This window comes from Scomber scombrus, chromosome 7 (genome assembly GCF_963691925.1).
Source record: "Scomber scombrus chromosome 7, fScoSco1.1, whole genome shotgun sequence".
Taxonomy (NCBI): domain Eukaryota; kingdom Metazoa; phylum Chordata; class Actinopteri; order Scombriformes; family Scombridae; genus Scomber; species Scomber scombrus.
Window position 1 is genome coordinate 19755271 of NC_084976.1, and position 19430 is coordinate 19774700.

At 37.2% G+C, this 19430-nt stretch overlaps 2 protein-coding genes across 3 annotated transcripts; one reads left to right on the forward strand and one right to left on the reverse strand.

Moving 5' to 3' along the window:
• Positions 1-63: 63 nt before the first annotated feature.
• Positions 64-11898, reverse strand: cd27 (CD27 molecule). The gene is made up of 7 exons (XM_062421899.1): positions 11834-11898; positions 7344-7379; positions 7142-7267; positions 4707-4832; positions 3302-3355; positions 812-913; positions 64-612 (listed from the first exon to the last, which is right to left on the reverse strand). The coding sequence occupies exons 4-7, from the start codon at positions 4825-4827 to the stop codon at positions 497-499; spliced, it is 393 nt and encodes a 130-aa protein (XP_062277883.1). The 5' UTR covers positions 4828-4832; positions 7142-7267; positions 7344-7379; positions 11834-11898; the 3' UTR covers positions 64-496.
• On the forward strand, positions 10921-19396 carry tnfrsf1a (tumor necrosis factor receptor superfamily, member 1a). 2 transcript variants are annotated; one of them, XM_062421844.1, is made up of 11 exons: positions 10921-11219; positions 12094-12138; positions 13905-14009; positions 14149-14257; positions 14388-14513; positions 14628-14783; positions 14980-15058; positions 16238-16293; positions 16820-16995; positions 17086-17200; positions 17337-19396. In XM_062421844.1, exons 3-11 carry the CDS (start codon positions 13938-13940, stop codon positions 17624-17626), a joined length of 1179 nt encoding a protein of 392 aa, XP_062277828.1. In that variant the 5' UTR covers positions 10921-11219; positions 12094-12138; positions 13905-13937; the 3' UTR covers positions 17627-19396. The 2 variants fall into 2 exon arrangements, with proteins under 2 accessions (XP_062277828.1, XP_062277827.1); XM_062421843.1 differs by lacking the exon at positions 12094-12138 and having other exon boundaries at positions 10926-11219; positions 17337-19395.
• Positions 19397-19430: the final 34 nt, after the last annotated feature.

Here is a 19430-nt window from a genome sequence, read left to right on the forward strand (position 1 = left end):
TTTAATGTTATACCTAAATATTACACATTTTGTAAAAATTGTTTTTATTTTCAATAAAAAAAGAAGTATATAAGTAAATTATTATAAGTATTGCATTTCCTTTAACACATCCTGAAAAATGTATATATACACATATAAATGTAAAGATGTGAAATATCTTTAACTTTTGTGTACCATAGTACATACCACCATTAAGCAACATACTGCACAATTTCTAACTCATGCTCTTTTAACTTTCTTCATCATTTTCTTACACTTCTACCATCTAAACTTCATAGAAAAGTTCATGTTTCATCTGAAGAAACAGCCTTTCAACAGTCTTGAAATATACAGCACAATTTCTTCTCTCATCAGCCTCGAGCGGAGTGACGTTTGACTCCATTTGTCATAAATGTCCAAAGCAACAAAATGTTGTGAATTTGCTTTATGTCACTATGTCCACCCACCATCTTATTGCTCATTCAAGTTCAGATTCAACATTCTTTCAGTCTTTAACTCAAACATCGATTGGTTGATCACATTTCCCACACATTTCCTGGACTGGCTTAGACACTCCCTCGTCCTCTGTGGTGGTTTCTGGCCGTGCAGTTATTTTTTCAGCCAAAAGGTATCCTGGGCAACGAAAGAAGAGGGGAAAGTTTTGGCAGGAATTAGATTAAAATATCAGGTCAATATAAGTATTAAAGTCTAAACAGTATTTAAGCACAGAGTAACAGGATAAGGATAAATGTACTATGCTCAGTGTACTTCCTGTATTTACATAGTGGCGCAAGGTTATCAGCTTCATTATTCTGAATAATAATCAACTGACCTTCCTTAGATCTGATCCAGCGCAGAAAGGGCTTGAGCTTTGATACCACAAGGGCAATTCCGACAAACAGGAGGGCAATTATCACCAGGTACCACATTGAATCTGTGAGAATGTATGAGAGAGACATTTTAGGAAAATTTAGATCCACAGGAAGAGGAGTTTAATCATTTCCTTTTTTCATTGACATCTATTTCCAACATTTTGTCCCTGCAGGAAAATTATAAGCCATTTCTTAAAACATTTTAAGCCTATGAATCAACACCCACTTACCCCCCACCCACTCAACCCTGTATCTCCATAGCTAAATAAATGATAAAAATAATAATAATGATGATAGTAAGAATAAGAAGAAGAAGAAGAAGAAGAAGAAGAAGAAGAAGAAGAAGAAGAAGAAGAAGAAGAAGAAGAAGAAGAAGAAGAAGAAGAAGAAGAAGAATCAAATTGTAAAAGTTCAAAACATATTCTAACAATAAAGTGCTGTTCTTTCTAAATACAGTAAAATACTTTAAATTAGATTTTTGGAGCCAAAACCAAAAAACGATATTATCAGTAAGTTACTGTAAGAACTAGTAAGTAGTTAAATTTGATACATGGCAAGAACATCCAATGATTGGGTTCATACAGATTTAGTGGGCTCCATAGCACCCCCTAATACCTGGCAGGCTGTAGACAGGCTAAAGTTATGCTGATGTTCACAAAATTTGGAATGCACGTTGTTAAATTTGGACATATTTAATATTGGCTTTCATAAGCTCTGCCCAACTGGAAGTCAGCCATTTTGACTTGTAAGTGTTTTCCCTCTATTTTATGCAAATGTTTTGAACTCTTCCAAGAGGGTTTAACGGATTCGTTTGAAATCTGGTGGATATAAACCTCAGACTGATGATGTCATAGATCATGTGACAACACGCTATTTTAGGCAATTTACAGATACTTTTTGAAACTCCTCACAGACGATTCGACAGGTCCACCTTTCCACCTTTGTTCAGTGACATCTCAAGACCTTCAGGATGCCACATTTTGAGCTTTGGAGTTTTTGTGGAATGCCATTTGCTGTGGCGATGCGAAAAACGTGTGGCCTACACAATATACAGCAACATGACTGATGTGTTCTCTAGCGCTACATGGCAGATACAGGAACTGATATTTAACTCTTTTGTGCAACGTCCAATATATGTGAAAATCCATAAGCATGTCAGCTGACCTCCATTAAATTTATTTCTGTATTAAAGACCCACTTGTGTAGCACCGCCTGCTGGCGGAAGTCAGCCTTATGTGACAAACATCATCAGATTTACATAAAATGTACATGGTGCAGTCTACACATGATATGCAGTAACATCTCTGTTCAATATTCATATCCCTCCATCTTGTGTGAGGTGTGAGAACCTGTTCAATCGCTGTTTGCAGCTTTAAGTAAACATATTTTCACTGCTGCCTGACAGAACTATATATCTGCTAACATTAGACCAGCCGGATTTATACCAATAACTTGTTTATCCCACTTGCATTTCATAATTAATAATAGCTTATCTTATTGAAGGTGATTCAATATGTAACCAAGTTGGTAAATATATGTTGGCTGCTGAGCCCCAAAAGCAGAGTGGACATATTGTTTATCTTAAAGTAGCTCAACTCAAGTGTGTTTCTAAGCTGTAGCTAGGTTGCTGCAAATATACTTAGTTTTTTGCTAAGCTGTACTAAAACCTGGGCATAATAGGTGATTTCCAAGTAATATTGTTTACAAGTATTACTTGTTGTTTTCAGGGATTTTGTTGTGATTAACCCAGAAAGAGGAACAGAGGCCAGCTGGGGAAAGTAATGCCTATGAATACAAACAAGCTCACTGTTAATCCTTATCTGCACTCCTCTTTAGAACTTGAAGTCACTTCGTAAAGGTAAATTAGGTGCAAATGTTTCTCTCTGTCATTCAATTGTGTCATTTTTCTTTCTCTCACTCTGTGCTACATATTCATTCTTGGTCATTTCTCACTCAGTGAGCCATGAGCCTGGAAGCCTGCTGACCTCCTGCCAATTATAAGTGAAAACATTTGAGGGCATTGCAAATTATGCCATCCTGCAATCTCTTTAATTGTGCTGTTATGGTTTTTTTTTAAGCAGTAGTTTGCAAAGCCGTTCCTGTTTAGATTCAAGATTAAGTTTTGCTGGCAGCTCAGGATTTTATAGTCAACAGATTTACATTGACCCACTGTGAAAATCTTGAGAATAGTTTTTTCCACAACATGCTTATATGTTTGGAAGCCTTTCAATAAATGTTTAGCAGCGTTGGGCAGCTTACTAAAAATTTGTAATTAGTTACTAGTTACTTGTGAAAGTAACTCATATCACTTAAAAAAAAAAATATAACTCCTAACACAATCTATTAATTCAATCCAATCTATAAAGAGTCTGTTTTGTTTTCCCCACAACCCCAAATCAATTCAGTTCAATCTAGTTTCAAAAACAGTAACTTCTTTGTTTTTACTTTACCTTTGATCGATGAAGGGGGTGCCATGCGTGGGGTGGAGGCAAAAGGTTTGAAGGCTGGTGGGAAAAACGTTCATAGATTAATGGAGATAGTCAATGAATAGTCAGTGAGCTCACTCTTAAGTCTCTTCAGAATTTATAATCATGCAGTATGTTTTATAATTAGCTCGTGTCACTTTGTGCCAGTGTGACTTAACTCCTTGGATACTGTGGAGTAAACAAAGCCACTGTTAACTAAGGTCAGAACACATTTCATCAACATTAATATCAGCTGATAGGTTTGTCGTGGTTAAGTTTTACATCAGCACAGTACTATTTTAGCTGAACCTTTTCGAATGTATTTTGCTACGGTTACAGTGCTATGCAGTGGTACAGCACACTGGCATGGTTGCAGTTCTTACACACTTTTCTTTGGGACTCTGGGCCCTCTAAAGGAACAAAAACCCACTTTTTATGGAGCTGCTGGAGTGGTTTTGAGGTGTCATGTGCATCTGCAAAGCCAGGCTCTGCACCCTTAAAGGACAGGTTCACAATTTTTCAAGTCTATCCACACTGACAAATATTTTTCTTTCTGCAATAATGTTCATTATTCTCATGTTCATACTGGCCATTAGCTTCAGCTATCCAAATGTGTGAAATAAATTCAATATCTTTCAAAGTTTTTGTTACACTGCAGCTGAACAGGAACACACGAAGAGGGATTTTTTACAAAAAAGATTGTAACTGTGGAAGATATTGACTATGATGTTATTTGACTAACTCAGACAGCTGGAGCCTCATATTATCAACAGCTAAACCTTTGAATACATTTTTACTCGAAATGAGGATTGTGGGTTTTGGAAGGGATCTTTTAACTGAACAGGAGGAATGATTACAGTGAGACAATATTCATTTGGGCACATGACTGTTGTTTTAAGACAGAATTAATGAAAGTGTGAACATATATTTTAATCAGACACTGGCTGATTGCGTTTTACTAATCTTTAGCGGTTACAGGTTCAGCCTGTAAACTGTGGCATGACAGTTTAGTGCGGTTTTATGTGTAACAGGCCGCGTTCTGACCACACCCAAATGTGATGTTGGTTGTGGTGCAGCAGATGTTTTACCAGAATAGTTACTGCAACAGTTTATGGTAATGTGGTAAAATTACAGGAATTGTTCATCTTGGTGTTAAGTTACTCTTTAAAAATGAATTGCAGTATTACTCATACCGTGAAAATACTATATTATTATATTTATCATGCATTTTCACTCAACTCTCTGTGGAATAAGTTTATGAGCAAAAATAGTTTATATTCATGTGCATTTGTACAGACTGGAAGAATGATGCCCCTATACAGATGTTAGGATATAATCCTGCAACTTTGACTTCATTATAAAGTGTGGTTGAATGTGCTGAGTATCCTACCTGTAGTGGGTTTGGTGGTTGGTACTGGAATACACTCTGTGCACTGGTCACTGCACCTGAAGCCCGCTTTACATCTGCACACAGCGTTACGAGTGATACTACAGCTTGTCTCATACTCCATGTTTGCTATTAGAAAAAATAAACACAATGATCAGTTATTTATGAATAATAAAGTCTATGTATATTCCTGGTTATGTTTTTGTTTGTGACAAACACACACGTATGCATACAGATTTCCTTAAAACATGACAAGAATCAGAAAATGAGAAATGACTCACAAACTATGTATGACAGGTAAGATTCTGGTTTTAACTCATAAGACGGTTATATTATCACTACTACTGCCTCTTCTTAGGAGCCAGCTGTTATTTCTCAGTGAAAGCAGTATTTCAGTTTGATGAAACATTTTCTTTCTTACAGACATCTTTAACATGCGTGCATCAATGTGAGTTCACAAATTAGCAAACTGAGAACTACTTATATGGGCCTCAAAGAGCAACAATCATCACAAGACATTACGTTTTCATAACAGCCCATAGTAGTTGATAAAACTGCAACAACAACAATCATAAATAGATATAACTTTATATCATCTACTGTCATATTTCAGGGAAATCTTCGTCTCTTGGTGGTTTAATTTTGTACATGAACTGATGTAACCACACATGTGGAGTGTCTATATTGAAAGGTAGTGACACAAATTCAATTATAACCTCAGTCACAAACACATTTTATATATATTTGTATGTTTGTTTGGTGTAATTAGTTGTTATTACATTATTATCTGCAGTACACTGTTGTCTTGACCATATCCTTCTTTTCATTCAATGCTAACAGCCAAATGTGACCATAGAAACCATTCAAATATAAAATTTACAATAGAAAATCTTGTGTCATGTTACATTCGTTTGCCATGTGGGTTTTTTGTTTGTTTGTCCTCCTTACTGAGAGGTTTAGAGATTTTTACTCTAAAGGTCTTAAGAGCTGAAAATGACTTAATATATGAAATATTAGTAATAACATAATAACAACAGAAAACTATCACATCCTTGCATATGTTTAACACTTTTATGAAGTATAACTGAATAAACCTTAGACTGATACTGTTGAAGAGCAGTGTGTGGGGTTTTTGTGTGGGTTGAATCATTTCCAGCAATATTATTTTCCATATAGCCGTTAATTGGTTTGAAGCCCCTACATGTGTAGGACTTATAGGAACATTAAAGAGTCCTTTTTTATTAAGACAGGTATCAAAGAGTTTCAGACGTATTTTCAGATTTAAAAGTTTTGTTTATAGCTGCTCTACAGTTGTAACATTGGTATGTAATATGTTAAACCGTTGGTTACAAAGTGTCTTGTTTGAAGCACAGATGAATATGTAGCTAAAACATATCCAAAATTCAGACTGAGAATCACATACTTTCTGTCACTTGTGCTTTTTCTCTCTTTTATGTTTTCCACAGTGACATTTAAAATTCAGTAAACAGTCTTTTATTGCTCACCTGTAGCAGGCAAAGACCTGAGTAATGACTCTGCTGCTCTTTCCGATGTTTACCACTTTTCTGTGTTTTTTCTTTTTTTCCATTTGCATGGTCTACCTTTTGAACCTCCTTCTGCCATTACCATCACTGGTGGGCTGTGCTGCTGATGGTATTACCATGAAAACATGTCTGAATGTCTGATGCTGAATCCCACCCCAATCGCCCTGAGCTGGTAAAAAGAGGGTTTCTCAGACCCCCAACCCCCCCTCTTTTCATCTCTCTCTGACTGTATCCCGTCATGATACTCAGAATGGGAAATCCCCTCACATTAGGTGTCAAGAAGCAAATGTGAAATCGTGAACCTGCAGACAGAGTTGAGTAACAACTAAAAGTCTGCCTTCTTCAAGTTTTGTGCCGTAACTGGTCGAAGTCAGTGGTCAGGACCACAGAGAAATGATGACTCACTCCCACATCAAGCCAAAAGGACACAGTCACTTAGTTCACACACATCATACACGTTAAATACAGACAAAGTTAACAAGGAACTACAGAGTGTCACAGGAGGGGAGGGTTGGGCTCCACATGACATCTACTGCACTGTGATTCACTGTTTCAGCTCTATCTTGATAAGATTCTTTGTTCGTCTATCTGCATATCTGATGATCTGCATATCTGTTAATAGTCTAATAATGATAATGATAATGACTTTGAATTTCTGTAATAAATGCACCATGGAACAGCACAGTGATGAAGTAAATAAGGAAGGCTGAAATTGAGAGTTAAATCTCTCATATTAGCAAGAATTCACCCTTACAACGTTTCCTTAAATCTAGCATCCCAGTAAATGACACTGTTGTAATTTGCATGATCTAAAATGTATTTTCTCACACAGTTCAGGATTCACACACAATTAACACCCTACTCCCCAGAGACAAAAGCTGTGAAATTACTCACATTTGTTGCAATTTTCACAGATGTTGCACCTCAGCTTCACGTTGTAGATGTCATTGTAGCGGCCATCTGTGCAAGATTGACACTCAATCTCACATGTCTCTTCTGAACGCCGTAACAAATGTTTCCCTGTAATGTATTTACAGTTATAACATGTTCGGCTCCAAGCTACGAAATCTATCAAGACAGAAAGAAGTCACAGTACCTGGTGGGCAGCTGTTACAGCACAATGTTGGCTTTCCTACAGGCCAGGGATATTGTGTCTCATTGCAATGGATGGAAAGCACAGAAGACAGGAAAGAGAGATTACACAGGAAAAGTAAAGGAATGTAATAGAATGACTGCATCTGGGAGTAAAAACAAGAAGACGAAGAGGAAGAGAACGATGAGGAAGGGAGGAGGAGGATGGCGAGCAGGAGGACAAGGAGGAAAATGGATGAAACTGGTTAGTTTTATTAACATTATATTTCCAATAGACAGACACAGAATGAAATAACATTCATCGTGTAAAAATGACAAACCTGTACAGTACTTATAGTATCCACACAAGTCATAACAGACACATAATTTGGCTGGGAAGCTACACAATACACTGTAACACACATTTCATGTTTAAAAAGCATGTAACATACAGTAGTACTGATGAGGAAAATCCGCTCTGTACTAAAATAAACATCCTAAAATCTTTACATCACACTACAAGTGAGATAGCAGGAATATTATTGAGTAAATGTTTCAGCTTTGAACATTTGGCTGACAGTGGACTTACCGTGGATGAGATGGTTAGACGAGATGTAACCTGGGACCCTCTGAGTGACAGACTGAACAGGGGACCTGAACTGTGTCAGGGGATTATTCATAAAATGTCAATGATGACTCATAAAGAAACCCTAACATTTCGGTAGAGTCTTTTGAAATCTCTCTGCTCTGTGCTCGTGTCCTGTGCTGGCAGTCGACCCCCTGGATCTCTGCATGGCACAAAAAACCTGCCTTCCCCCAGCCTCCACTTGTTTCCACAGGCACCATATCTCTCGTTTCATCCAAAATCTAACTTTTGTCTCAACAAACCAATGTTTCCTCCCTCTCTCTCTCTCTCTCTCTCTCTCTCTCTCTCTCTCTCTCTCTCTCTCTCTCTCTCTCTCTCTCTCTCTCTCTCTCTCTCCCTCCCTCACACACACACACACACACACACACACACACACACACACACACACACACACACACACACAAACACACACACACACACACACACACAAACACTAACCATCTCTCTCCTTTTCTCTTCTTAGATGACAAGGTCACTTCATGTAAAATATCATAAACGACTCATTTAACTTGAAACTATCCTGTTCTTCTTACAGAAAGCTGATGTAGAGATAAACATCATTCCAAGAACCGACATTAATCTGATGAGCAACTCTGCAACTTTATGACACACAGTAGTCAGAAAATTGAGCTTTCTTTAAACAATACCAATTACAGCACATAGATAAGCCTACAATCCCTTATGAATTCATAAATTGTCAACCTATCATATATGTACTCTGTAAATGATTTTTTTGTATTTATTTTATGATATTTGAGGGTTATTTTTGTTTGAATTACTCTCAACTGCATTGTCTGTGTGTGAGAAATACTTTCTGTGTGTGGTAACGGTGAGATAATTATGTGACTTCAATTGTCCAGTTGGCCGGTAAGCGCTGCTGGCCATTAACATAATAATAACTTTCTGGAAATCCCTTCTATTCCTTTGTACTTTGTATTGATATCAGAACTTTTGTGTGTTAGCAGTTAGTCAGTAATAACCAGATGACTTGCATGTGTGTGCAGATCGTTCCCCAAACGCTTACCAAATCTTGTCAGTGTCCTTTTTTCTCCATTTAAGTATCACTGTTACCTAAAACTGAAATAATAGACTGAGAGGCATGAAGCATTCAGCTGTCATGTTGTTCTCTTGACACCCTCTTTAGGCTCGGCTTGAGCTGAGTTTTCACAGAGACCAGACAGCAACACGTGACATCTTGTCAAGCGTGAAACACGACTGGTTGAGGAAGCAGCATATTACAGGGGGGCTGCCTCAGAGGTCTTGCGTGTGGCTCTCAGCGAACAGGAAGAGTGCACGAATGACTATGCGAGAGAGATGACTGAGCACCAAACTCACTCTCAACTGACTTAGACTAAACCTGACAATGCTTATCTTGAGATTTCAGTATTAGGCGACTTGACCGTAAAGAAAATTATGTTTGATTAGTACTTCAGAGGAATTTTTGCCAGGAACATGTTGACATTTCTGTGGTTAAGTAAACAGATAGTAAACAAAAAGTGTGTTTTTTGCAGAGTCAGAGCAGTCCAGTGCTGACAGCTGTCCTCACAGGTGGTGTGTTGAACTTACCACTGTGGGTGTGTGCACGTGCATACTGAAGACCTGCATAAACTGTAGACTATGTGTTGGTATTTGACACTTGTGTACAGTATGTGTGACACTGACACAAAAAGAGAGAGAAAGATGGAGGAAACGATTGAGCGATTTTTTTTTGTTTGCTCACTGATAAAGAAGGATGTGGTTTTTCTTAGGAAACAATTGTCTTGCTCTGCTGAGTGAGCTCTTTCATATACTGTATTGACTGGTTCACGTGAGGCCACACTCTACTGGCCTGCCATAAAAGGCTCCAGCCGACTCCAGCCTATTTTTAGTTTGAATTAAAAACCTATTGTAATTATGTGGTGCTTAAAGTTATTCTAAATTCAGAGGCTGCACTTGCAGTGCACAGGCCTGTCAGATACTTTTCTCTAGGGACCAAAACACTTAAAAAATACTAAATCAGAATTAAATAATGATTTAAAATGTGATGTATTCAGAAATTAAGTATTTCTTAAAAGTGTAATTTACAGACTTAAATTAGTAATGCATGTACTCTATTAGATGTTTATTTCCATATGGTTCCATCTATCAATCTATTGATCAATTTGGTTTATTGGAGATACTATTAATTTCTCTTTTATTGAAAACAAAGTAGAGTAAGAATTGTTTTTAATTTGTAGTTTTCTTGATTTATTCATTAGGAGAAGGGGTTATTTAAGGTCATCTTTATTTCTCCAACTTAATTAACTAATCTTAAGGTTGTTTGTTTTTGATTAAAGGATTGCTTCATAGCATCCAAGTCTTAAACAACAGTCGGGTGAGAGAGGTTTTCATCCTGTTCACACTGTCAATTAAAAGATCCTTTTCAAATGTGCTCAATGGCAGTGTTGGGGTACAAGTTGATCTGAAGCTTATATGAGGCGTCAGCAGTTTGAGTTAGTCATATCAAGAGAATATCTGCCACATTAACAGTTTTTATAGGATCAAATTCCTTCTTTGTGTTTCCCCGAACAGCGTTTCCCTGTTAAGCTGTGGAGGAAGTAAAGTAACAAAAAGTGGGACTTTGGCACTAAAAAACCTGTAACATTGAAAGACACTGACTTGATTTGACTCATTTGTACAACTAGAGCTTCATATAAGCTTCATATAAACTTTTAAATACATGTTTGCACAGGAGGACTGTGGATTGTATTAAGTGAATTGTGAAGGGATCTTCTAATGATCAGTATAAACAAGAAGAATGATTATATCAAGAAAAAAAACCTGTTTCAATGTTCATTTGGGCTCCTGACTGTTTGCTTTAAGACAGACTTGAACAAATGTCCTTTAAGGATGAATGAATGTGAGGAATTTTGGCATGTTTCTACATCTGTGGGTGTGAGAGCTGTTATTTACTAATCTTTTGTTTGATTCTAATCTAATAGTGAGTCACCTCGCAGATATATTTCAGGTGTTTGCTGCTCATGCAACAGTTTTATGTGTATTATTATTCCCACAGGTTCCTTCTTGACAAACCACACTATTCCTTGAAACTGCTCGTGACGCAGCTGCATTTCCCGTTTTAGGGAACCGCCTCCTCTTACCCGACCAGAGTGGGGAAACATCTCTAACGCTATACCAAACACACACAAAAAATAAGTTGTGTCCAATAATTTACATTCCTGCCGAGATATGGACCTGAAGTAAAGTGACATCGTTGGCTTGCCGGTGTTTGTCCAGGTAAGTGACGATAAAATAGCTCTGTGTGTCAGTTTGTGGGCAGAAGAGATTCATATCAGCCTGAGGCTTTTAGTGGGTGTTAATGCGGTATAACTAAACCGAAACCAGTTTGATTCAGGAAAAAAAGATAAAACTTCAGAGTTAATTTAGTTCTTACATACGTCAACGTTACCTGTAAACAAGTGAGTCGTCACGGTGAAATTGGAGGATTTTAAAGTCACTCAAAAAGTCAAGTCAAGTCTCAAAGTCTAGACGGGGAAGTGATTGAGCTGCCAAACTACTGCGTACAAAAATGTAATGTTTGTTTTAAAATGAGAGAGAGAGAGAGAGAGAGAGAGAGAGACTGAGGCTAGTATGTCAATATAACACTGCATATTACTTTCTCTTTAATATGTTAAATCCCCCTAATGGGCTGTTAAGTGTCAGGAGACATTAAATGTCGAGACCCTGCACACTTTCAGTTATATAAAAAAAAAAAAGTTATTTAAAAAATGTTCAGCCACTTAGAACATCATTACATCCCAGTTTAAGGATACATTCGAGATGCTATTTAGTATTAAAATAAAAGTAATTTGCAACCCAAATAACACATCTTAACAGAGTTTCGTGCTTACCTTTAGTCGATCTTAGTCCTAGTTTCGTTTTATCAGATGATATGCTCAGAAAACCACCTCTGAAACCTCAGCTCCCTCCCAAGTATATAGTGGCTACCCAAGAAAAATACAAAGACCTGTGTCAATAATTGTCATAAAAAAACGTGACTGTAGCTAAATATATGGATTACCCTGATTAAAAGGTGGGGAATTAGTTCAGGAAGGATGACTTGATGTTGAGGTTTTTTTTTTTCATTCGCTTCCTTAAACTGTGTTGACAGGACAAATTAGAGAAATCACTGATGGATGTCACAAAACTATAACAGGTAAATCTGAAACTAACTGAACTGTTCAATATGACTGGTGATATGTGGAAAAATATATTTTGGTATTTGGGTGAATTGAACCGTTAAGATAATCGGGACACAAGTCAGGAGTCAGTTAAAGGAGTTTGGATAAATGTATTGCTGTATGTATTGTAAATCATGCACATTTAATAATACCTTACTGGTGCCTCAGTGCAAAAATCCTTTACACAATTCCTTAGTATTAGGGCTGGAACTAATGATTATTTGATCAATCAATTATTTTCTTGATTAATCAATCTGTTAATTGGTCTGGACAATGTCAGTAAAAGGTGAAAAGGTCTATCACTGACCGACTAATCGTTGCAGCTCTACAGCACCAGAAAACAAACATTTTGGATGAATATTGATCTATTGATCAGTGTTGTTATTCTTCTGATCCTCACTGCTATTGTGGTAAGAAAAACAACATTAAAAATTTGACCTGTGATTGGTGCCAAAAGAAAAGCCATGTCGTTATGAAAATCAGAAGGGTTTATCCTCTACTCCACATCTCAGGCACAGCTAGTCAGGCTCAGCTCTGCATTGTCAGACGCAGAACAACTTTCCACAGGTTTAAAGTTGTAAGTTGTGAGCTGCAGGTGTGCATAAGGCTGAAATGCCAACTGGGAAAATTGGGCACCAGCTCCATTTGATTGAAAGTATGCACCTTTAAATCACAATCTAAATCACCTTAAGATGGATTGTCCTTCATTTATTTGACTCCCTCTGTCAAAATCAGGATTGAAGAGTCTTGTTACTGTACGTATATGTCAATGTATACATGTTTAATCAAATTACTGCTCAGCAAGCCTTGTGTCCAGGCAGTATTATGTGTGAGAATAGAGGAGAAAGTCAGAGGAATGAGCAGTTAATGGGACCATGCAGCTCATTTCCCCCTCAGGGCCCCATAACAATCTGATAAAAATCTGGCTAAAACAAAGTTAGTAAAGCTAAACAAAAAGTTATGTTGAAAATAGCAGAGTGCAATCCTGAATACAGTCTGTATAATAAAACAATAACATATGGAATCATTTATATTTAATTCCATATTATTACGAAAATGTTTTTGCATGTTACCTGTGATGTAGGACAAACTGTGGCCTGTTGGTGGTGGTAGATGAAAGGTGACTCATGATCCATGATCGGTGGCAATTGGTCCGATATTTGTAAAAAAAAAAAATCCCAACACACCCTCCAAAATAAATGACTAGAGCCACGAATGACTAAAAAAGGACATTTGAACACATTGAAAACCTTACTTTTTAAAGCTATTGTATGGCATTGGAACAGATAATCTGGATTTGATTGTAAAATTAAGGAGAGCTGCAGTGATTAGTCAATAAATCGTTTAGTCAATTGACTGGAAATTAATTGGCAACTATTTTGATAACTGAAAAACTGTTTTAGTAATTTCTTAAAGAAAAATGTCTCAAATGTGAGGTTTTTCTTTTTTGCCATCATACATGATATTAATCTGAATTTTTAAATTTTTTTACTGTAGATCAGATTAAACAAAGCATTTGAATACGTCACCTTGAGCTCTAAGAATTAACTGACATTATATAGACAAAACTATCAATTTATTGCAGCCATAATACTAAGTGAATTTAAGAAATAATACAATTAATTTTGTTATGCATGTCCTTACAGTGTAACAATGAGTGTTCGTCGTTCAGCAAAAGTGTAACATAACTTTATTTGTATGTATTGGCTGTCGGGTGTTTTACAGATTGTTTTCCTTGCAGGTGGCTTCAGATGGACTGAACTTACCCTGTAAGATGATGGAGGGAGCTCGACACAGTGGGAGATGGAATAGAAAAGCCTATTTTGGCACAACATTGATCCTCTTGGTGAGAAAGTCTTGAAGTGCGAAGACGTTAAAACATATTTTTTAAGCAAAGAAAAATATTGTTGTTATTGTGGTATTCTCGATCCAAATTAAATGAAAAAAGAAAGTTGTTTCCTAACTTTGTGCATTCTGTGTTGCAGTGCATGTTCACCTCCACTTCTACATCCTTACAACCATCAGTTGAGCCAAAGTGTCCACATGGAGATTATTCCAATGACAAGGGAATATGTTGCAACAAATGCTCTCCAGGTACTGTATGAGCCCCTGCACACCACATGTGATTCACAGGAGTGTGCTCATTATTTAAAATATCACACAGGCAGACTTTCACTCCTACAAATCTTTAACCATCTGTTCTTGTTATTTTCATGTTGTCCAGGTTTTAAGCTCTTGGAAAAGTGTCAGGCTGAGCGTGAAAGGAGTAAATGTGTGGCATGTCCAGATGGACAGTTCATGGACCAGCTGAACTTCTTCCCTAACTGTTTCAAATGCAAACGTTGCAAATGTAGAGTGACTTAACCTTTTTTCAAAAAGTCATTTCCACTTTTTGAATTTACACATGTTGCATCAGGTAATAGTTTGCTTTGTTCTGTTTCTCTCTTTTCAATATTTTCCACAGCAAAAAATCACGAAATCATGGTATCAAAATGTGAACCATACAAAAACACTATTTGTCGCTGTGAGGAAGGTTATTACAAAAACATAATCGACTCAGAAACACATGAGTGTTTGAGATGTAAATCGTGTGGATCTGATGAAGAGGAAAAACTACCATGTAAGTCTTGAAATGTTGCAGTGTAATAAATTACACTCATATATAAGTAAGCCCATTTGCTTGATTATTATTATTATTATTATTATTATTATTATTATTATTATTATTATTATTATTATTATTATTATTATTATTTTCCTGCCCATCATGTATTTTCTCAGTGTAGTCTAAATGTAATTATTCTTGTTGTGTACAGGTACACCAGAGAAAAACACTGTGTGTGGATGTAAGGAGAATTACTACAAAGAAAACGGCAAGTGTGTACCATGCAAAGAGTGAGTATACTACTGTATGTGAGCTTTGGCCACATGCTTTGTTCACATTTTTATTTTAAGTTGCTTTTGGGGAAGTTGGTTTGTTGAATTGAAACTTGTAGCAAACTTCCACCTTTGTTCAGTCTTTCCATTTTTTAGCAACAGAAGAGAGAAGTTACAAGACCATAAAACTGGGTTACTGACTCACACTGATTTTGCAACATTAAGTAAAAGAGTGCTCATTTGTTAAAGTCTCCTTCCATTCAAAAATGTGTTTTGTTCAATGTTAATTCAGTTTTCAGAGTTTGACACTAAAAGGCTGTCTTTACATACATCTGCTGTTCACCTCAAATCAGAGTTTAAGGCATGTACCTACAAGCATGATTTATGACTTCATGACTAGTTTGGAGCCAGTAGTGGTCCAGTATGCAATTTACACAGGTGTGATGTGGAAACTTGAAGCCTCTAGTGCACATAAACTGAGAATTAAACTTTACTTGAGTATTTTTATATTTGAGAAAACACACCTGCAGGGGATATTTAAATAGACTGTACTGCCTCCTGGGCTTCTTTTTCTATCCAATATATGCCCTGTTTACTGAGGGATTAACATTCCCTTTGATAATATATATTTATTTAATTTATATATATATATATATATATATATATATATATATATATATATATATATATATTTTTTTTTTTATTTTTTTTTTATTTTTTATTAGACATTAATTTTATACTGCTGTAGATTTGAAACATGGGTTAGTGGAAATTGAAATTCAAAATTTCAAAACAAAAACATTATTGTAACTGTTGCACTAGACAAAGGAGCTAAATGTGTGGTTGGTTAGAAAAATGACTTACTTTGGCAGTTTTTAAAAGGGGAATTAAGCTATATCAGTGTCACGTCCAGCGCAGACAAAGTGATGCTTGTCAAAGATAGAAAAAGAAGGAAGTCCAGAGTAGACTAATGCCCATAGTTCCCATTATCCATAGCTACACTTTATATATATATATATATATATATATATATATATATATATATACAATAAGAAGCATTCTCTTGATTAATGGTGACTGTGAATCAGCATTTCAAGTGTTAACCAGCTGTCGTCTCAGCCTTAGTGTTAATCAATTCCTCTTACAATGTTTTACTTCCTCCTCAGTGTTGTGAAACTTCCTCTCTCTTCTCCACAGCTGTTCATCTGGCTGTAAACATCTCTGTCCAACAGTTACTGTTCAGCCCACAAAAGGTGAGCCCTTGTCAAGGGTGCATGAGGCAGTGTGATTTGGGTTAGGGTTAGGGTTAACTGTTTTTTGTAGAATTACTTAAACCTTTTGATAAATATTGGTGACAACCTACAGTCTACCTAAAAACATAAATTGTGCTGTTTTATGTTTGGATATGCTTGAATATATTGAAATGTAGAATACAAACAAATGGCAGTAATAAATATAGGAGGTAGTAATTAATATAGATACATTAATAAATAAGAGCAGTAGTTGCAGACTAAATTGCACATGCCGGCACATCAAAGGTGCATACTCAGTGTGCACTAATAAGGATCAAACATGGGTTGAACAATCATGTTTATCAAAAAAGTGACAAGGGCAGTCGGTGAAAAAAAAAGCTGGTCAGACGCTCAATATTTGTGGTGTTTCTAGTGATGGTGTCTTTATAATAGCAGAATGTAATTCTGACTGTTAAATAACATAACTGCATTTCTAATGTGAGTCTTCATGTTTGTAACCTGTGTGTCCCTCGTGTCCCTTCTGAAGGTGAAAAGAAGGAAGAAGGATTCCTTATCAATATAATTGCTGGGGTTGCAAGTTTTGCAGTAGTATCGGTAGTATTGGTGCTGGTGGTCGTTACCTACTTGTTAACAACATGGCTCACCAAGAGGAGGATTCTGAAACAGACATCCCAAGCATCCATCACCCCGGACTCACTTGAAGTACAGTGATTTAACTGCTTGTGGTTACTTTTTTATACTGGATGTACATCTACAGTCAGTAATCTTATATCTACCCCTGTCTCATTGCAGATCCTTGTCAAAAATGAGGAACCCTCAGACATGTGTGTGAAGGCCGTTCCCCAAAGCCCTGTGAATGAGCAGGAGCCGCCCAATCTGCCTGACTGTGTCCCGCTGGAAATCAAGAGTGAGTATATTTGATGATGTGCATTCTCCTGACCAATGGTCCACTGTGTTTCGACTCAAACATACAGAAACCTATTGTGCTAATCCTTATCTCTTCCCCTCATCATCACCCCGCTCTGCCCGCCCCCTTTCTGCAGTCCCTGACCTGATCTACATGGTGCTAGACCTGGTACCAGTGCTGCAGGTGAAGCAGCTGGTGCGTTCTCTCGGTGTAACGGATACAGAGATCGAGCGAGCAGAGATGGATCACCGGATCTGCAAGGAGTCTCACTACCAGATGCTGAGGGTGTGGGCAGAACAAGGATCACGAGCAGGACGAGGTGGAATGCTGCACCGGCCGTTGTTGCTGGAGTTGTTAGATAAACTGAGAACGATGCACCTGGGACAGGCAGCCGAAGAGCTGGAGACAAAGTGTGGCATTCAGTAATTCTGTGATGCGTGCCAAGTGGGACAAAAAGCTTATAAAACCAAGTATTGTACTCAAGGACAGCTTCAAATTACACAGACATGGAGCCACCACAAACCAATGCAGCATATATTTTTTTTCACAGCCACCAGCTTCACTGGACACTCTACCTCTGCTACTGCCAGTCATTACATGAGATTACAGGGTCAAACTACTGAGAGCGACGGATCAAATGGTTCAAGAAGGGAGAGTCACCGAAAATGGGATTTCTCCTCTTTTTAATTCAGCTGAACCCTTTGTGAAGAACTTTTGTTAATGACTTTGTTGTTTTAAACCTTAAAGAAATAGTTCAACATTTTGGGAAACATGCTTATTCACTTTCTTCACGGGAGTTAGATGAAAAGATCAATACCTCTCTAATGTCTGTTCAGTAAATATGAAGCTGCAACCAGCAGTCGGTTAGCTCAGCTTAGGGGGCAGCTGTGACTCAGGAGGTAGAGCAGTAAAGTCGATGTCTCCTTGGGCAAGATACTTAACCCAAAAATGCTCCAGATGGCTGCACCAATGGTGAAAGAATGTCTGTGAATGTTTCCATCAGTCTCCATCTGATGAATGGTTTAGCACCCTGTGCGGTAGCCCCTGTCATGAGTGGATGAACGTGTGTGAATGGGTGAATGTGACATGTAGTGTTAAAGCGAATGGAGTGGTCAAAAAGACCAGAAAAGCGCTATATAAGTGCAGTCCATTTACCATTAAACGGTGGAAACAGGGAGTTTGCCACACTCTGTCAAAAGGTAACACAATCTACCTGCCAGCACCTATAAAGCTCACTAATTGACACATTATATTTCGTTTGGATAATCCAAACAAAAACTCCAGTGTAAAATGCAAATTTCTGATTTTACCAGAAACTATTTCTTGATAATGAGCTTTAGTGGTGTTAGTAGGTGTTTTCTTCTTACAGAGCTCGGCGAGCTGTTTACTGCTGTTGGTCAGTACGATGAGCTACGCTAACCAGTTGCTTGCTCCAGCTTCATATTTACTACACAGACATAAAAATGATCTTCTCACCTAATTCTTGGCAACAAACCAGATAAGCTTATTTCTTTCAAAATGTCAAACTAATCATTTAAGGATGATAGATTTCATGATTTGGTCCAAAAAAAAAGTTGTGTAATCTACACAGCTTGCATTCATGATGTGCCATTTGCTGGCTGTATTTTATGGCTTTTTCAGCTTTGTCGTGAGCAGCAATACATTGTATCTACTTTATCATTAGGCCAATTAAGCTAGCCTCGACAAATGCAAAGATACTTTTAGAAACTTATGCAGCATAAGCAGAAGATGTGAAAATAAATGCTGGCTATTGAAGAAGTGACATAAAGTTAATCTATGATGTTTTAATTGACAGTAGCTATTGGCAGTTTTAGTCTCCTTAATAAACTGTTATGGAAAGAGTAAGAAAGCTATGGAGGTGTGTTGTTTCTACTGAGTATAGACTAAAGCCCTGTCACATCTCGTCAGCTTTTCACAGCTCCATTAACATTCTTTAAGCCCCATCATACAAGCATTATTCACCATCGTTAGAGGACACAGGACACACCTTGTCTCAGTTTCTCTCAGCCAAACAACCTTTAGAATACCAGTCTCAGCCTGCAGATTCAAATATGAATCAGCCAAATTAGGACTGAAGCAGTGTCATTAAAAGCACTTTGTATGAAATGTTTTGTACACAACCATTTAATGGGAGAACGAACAATTATTTTTGAGAGGACTAGAAATAAATGTATATACATATATATATATATATATATATGTACTGTAT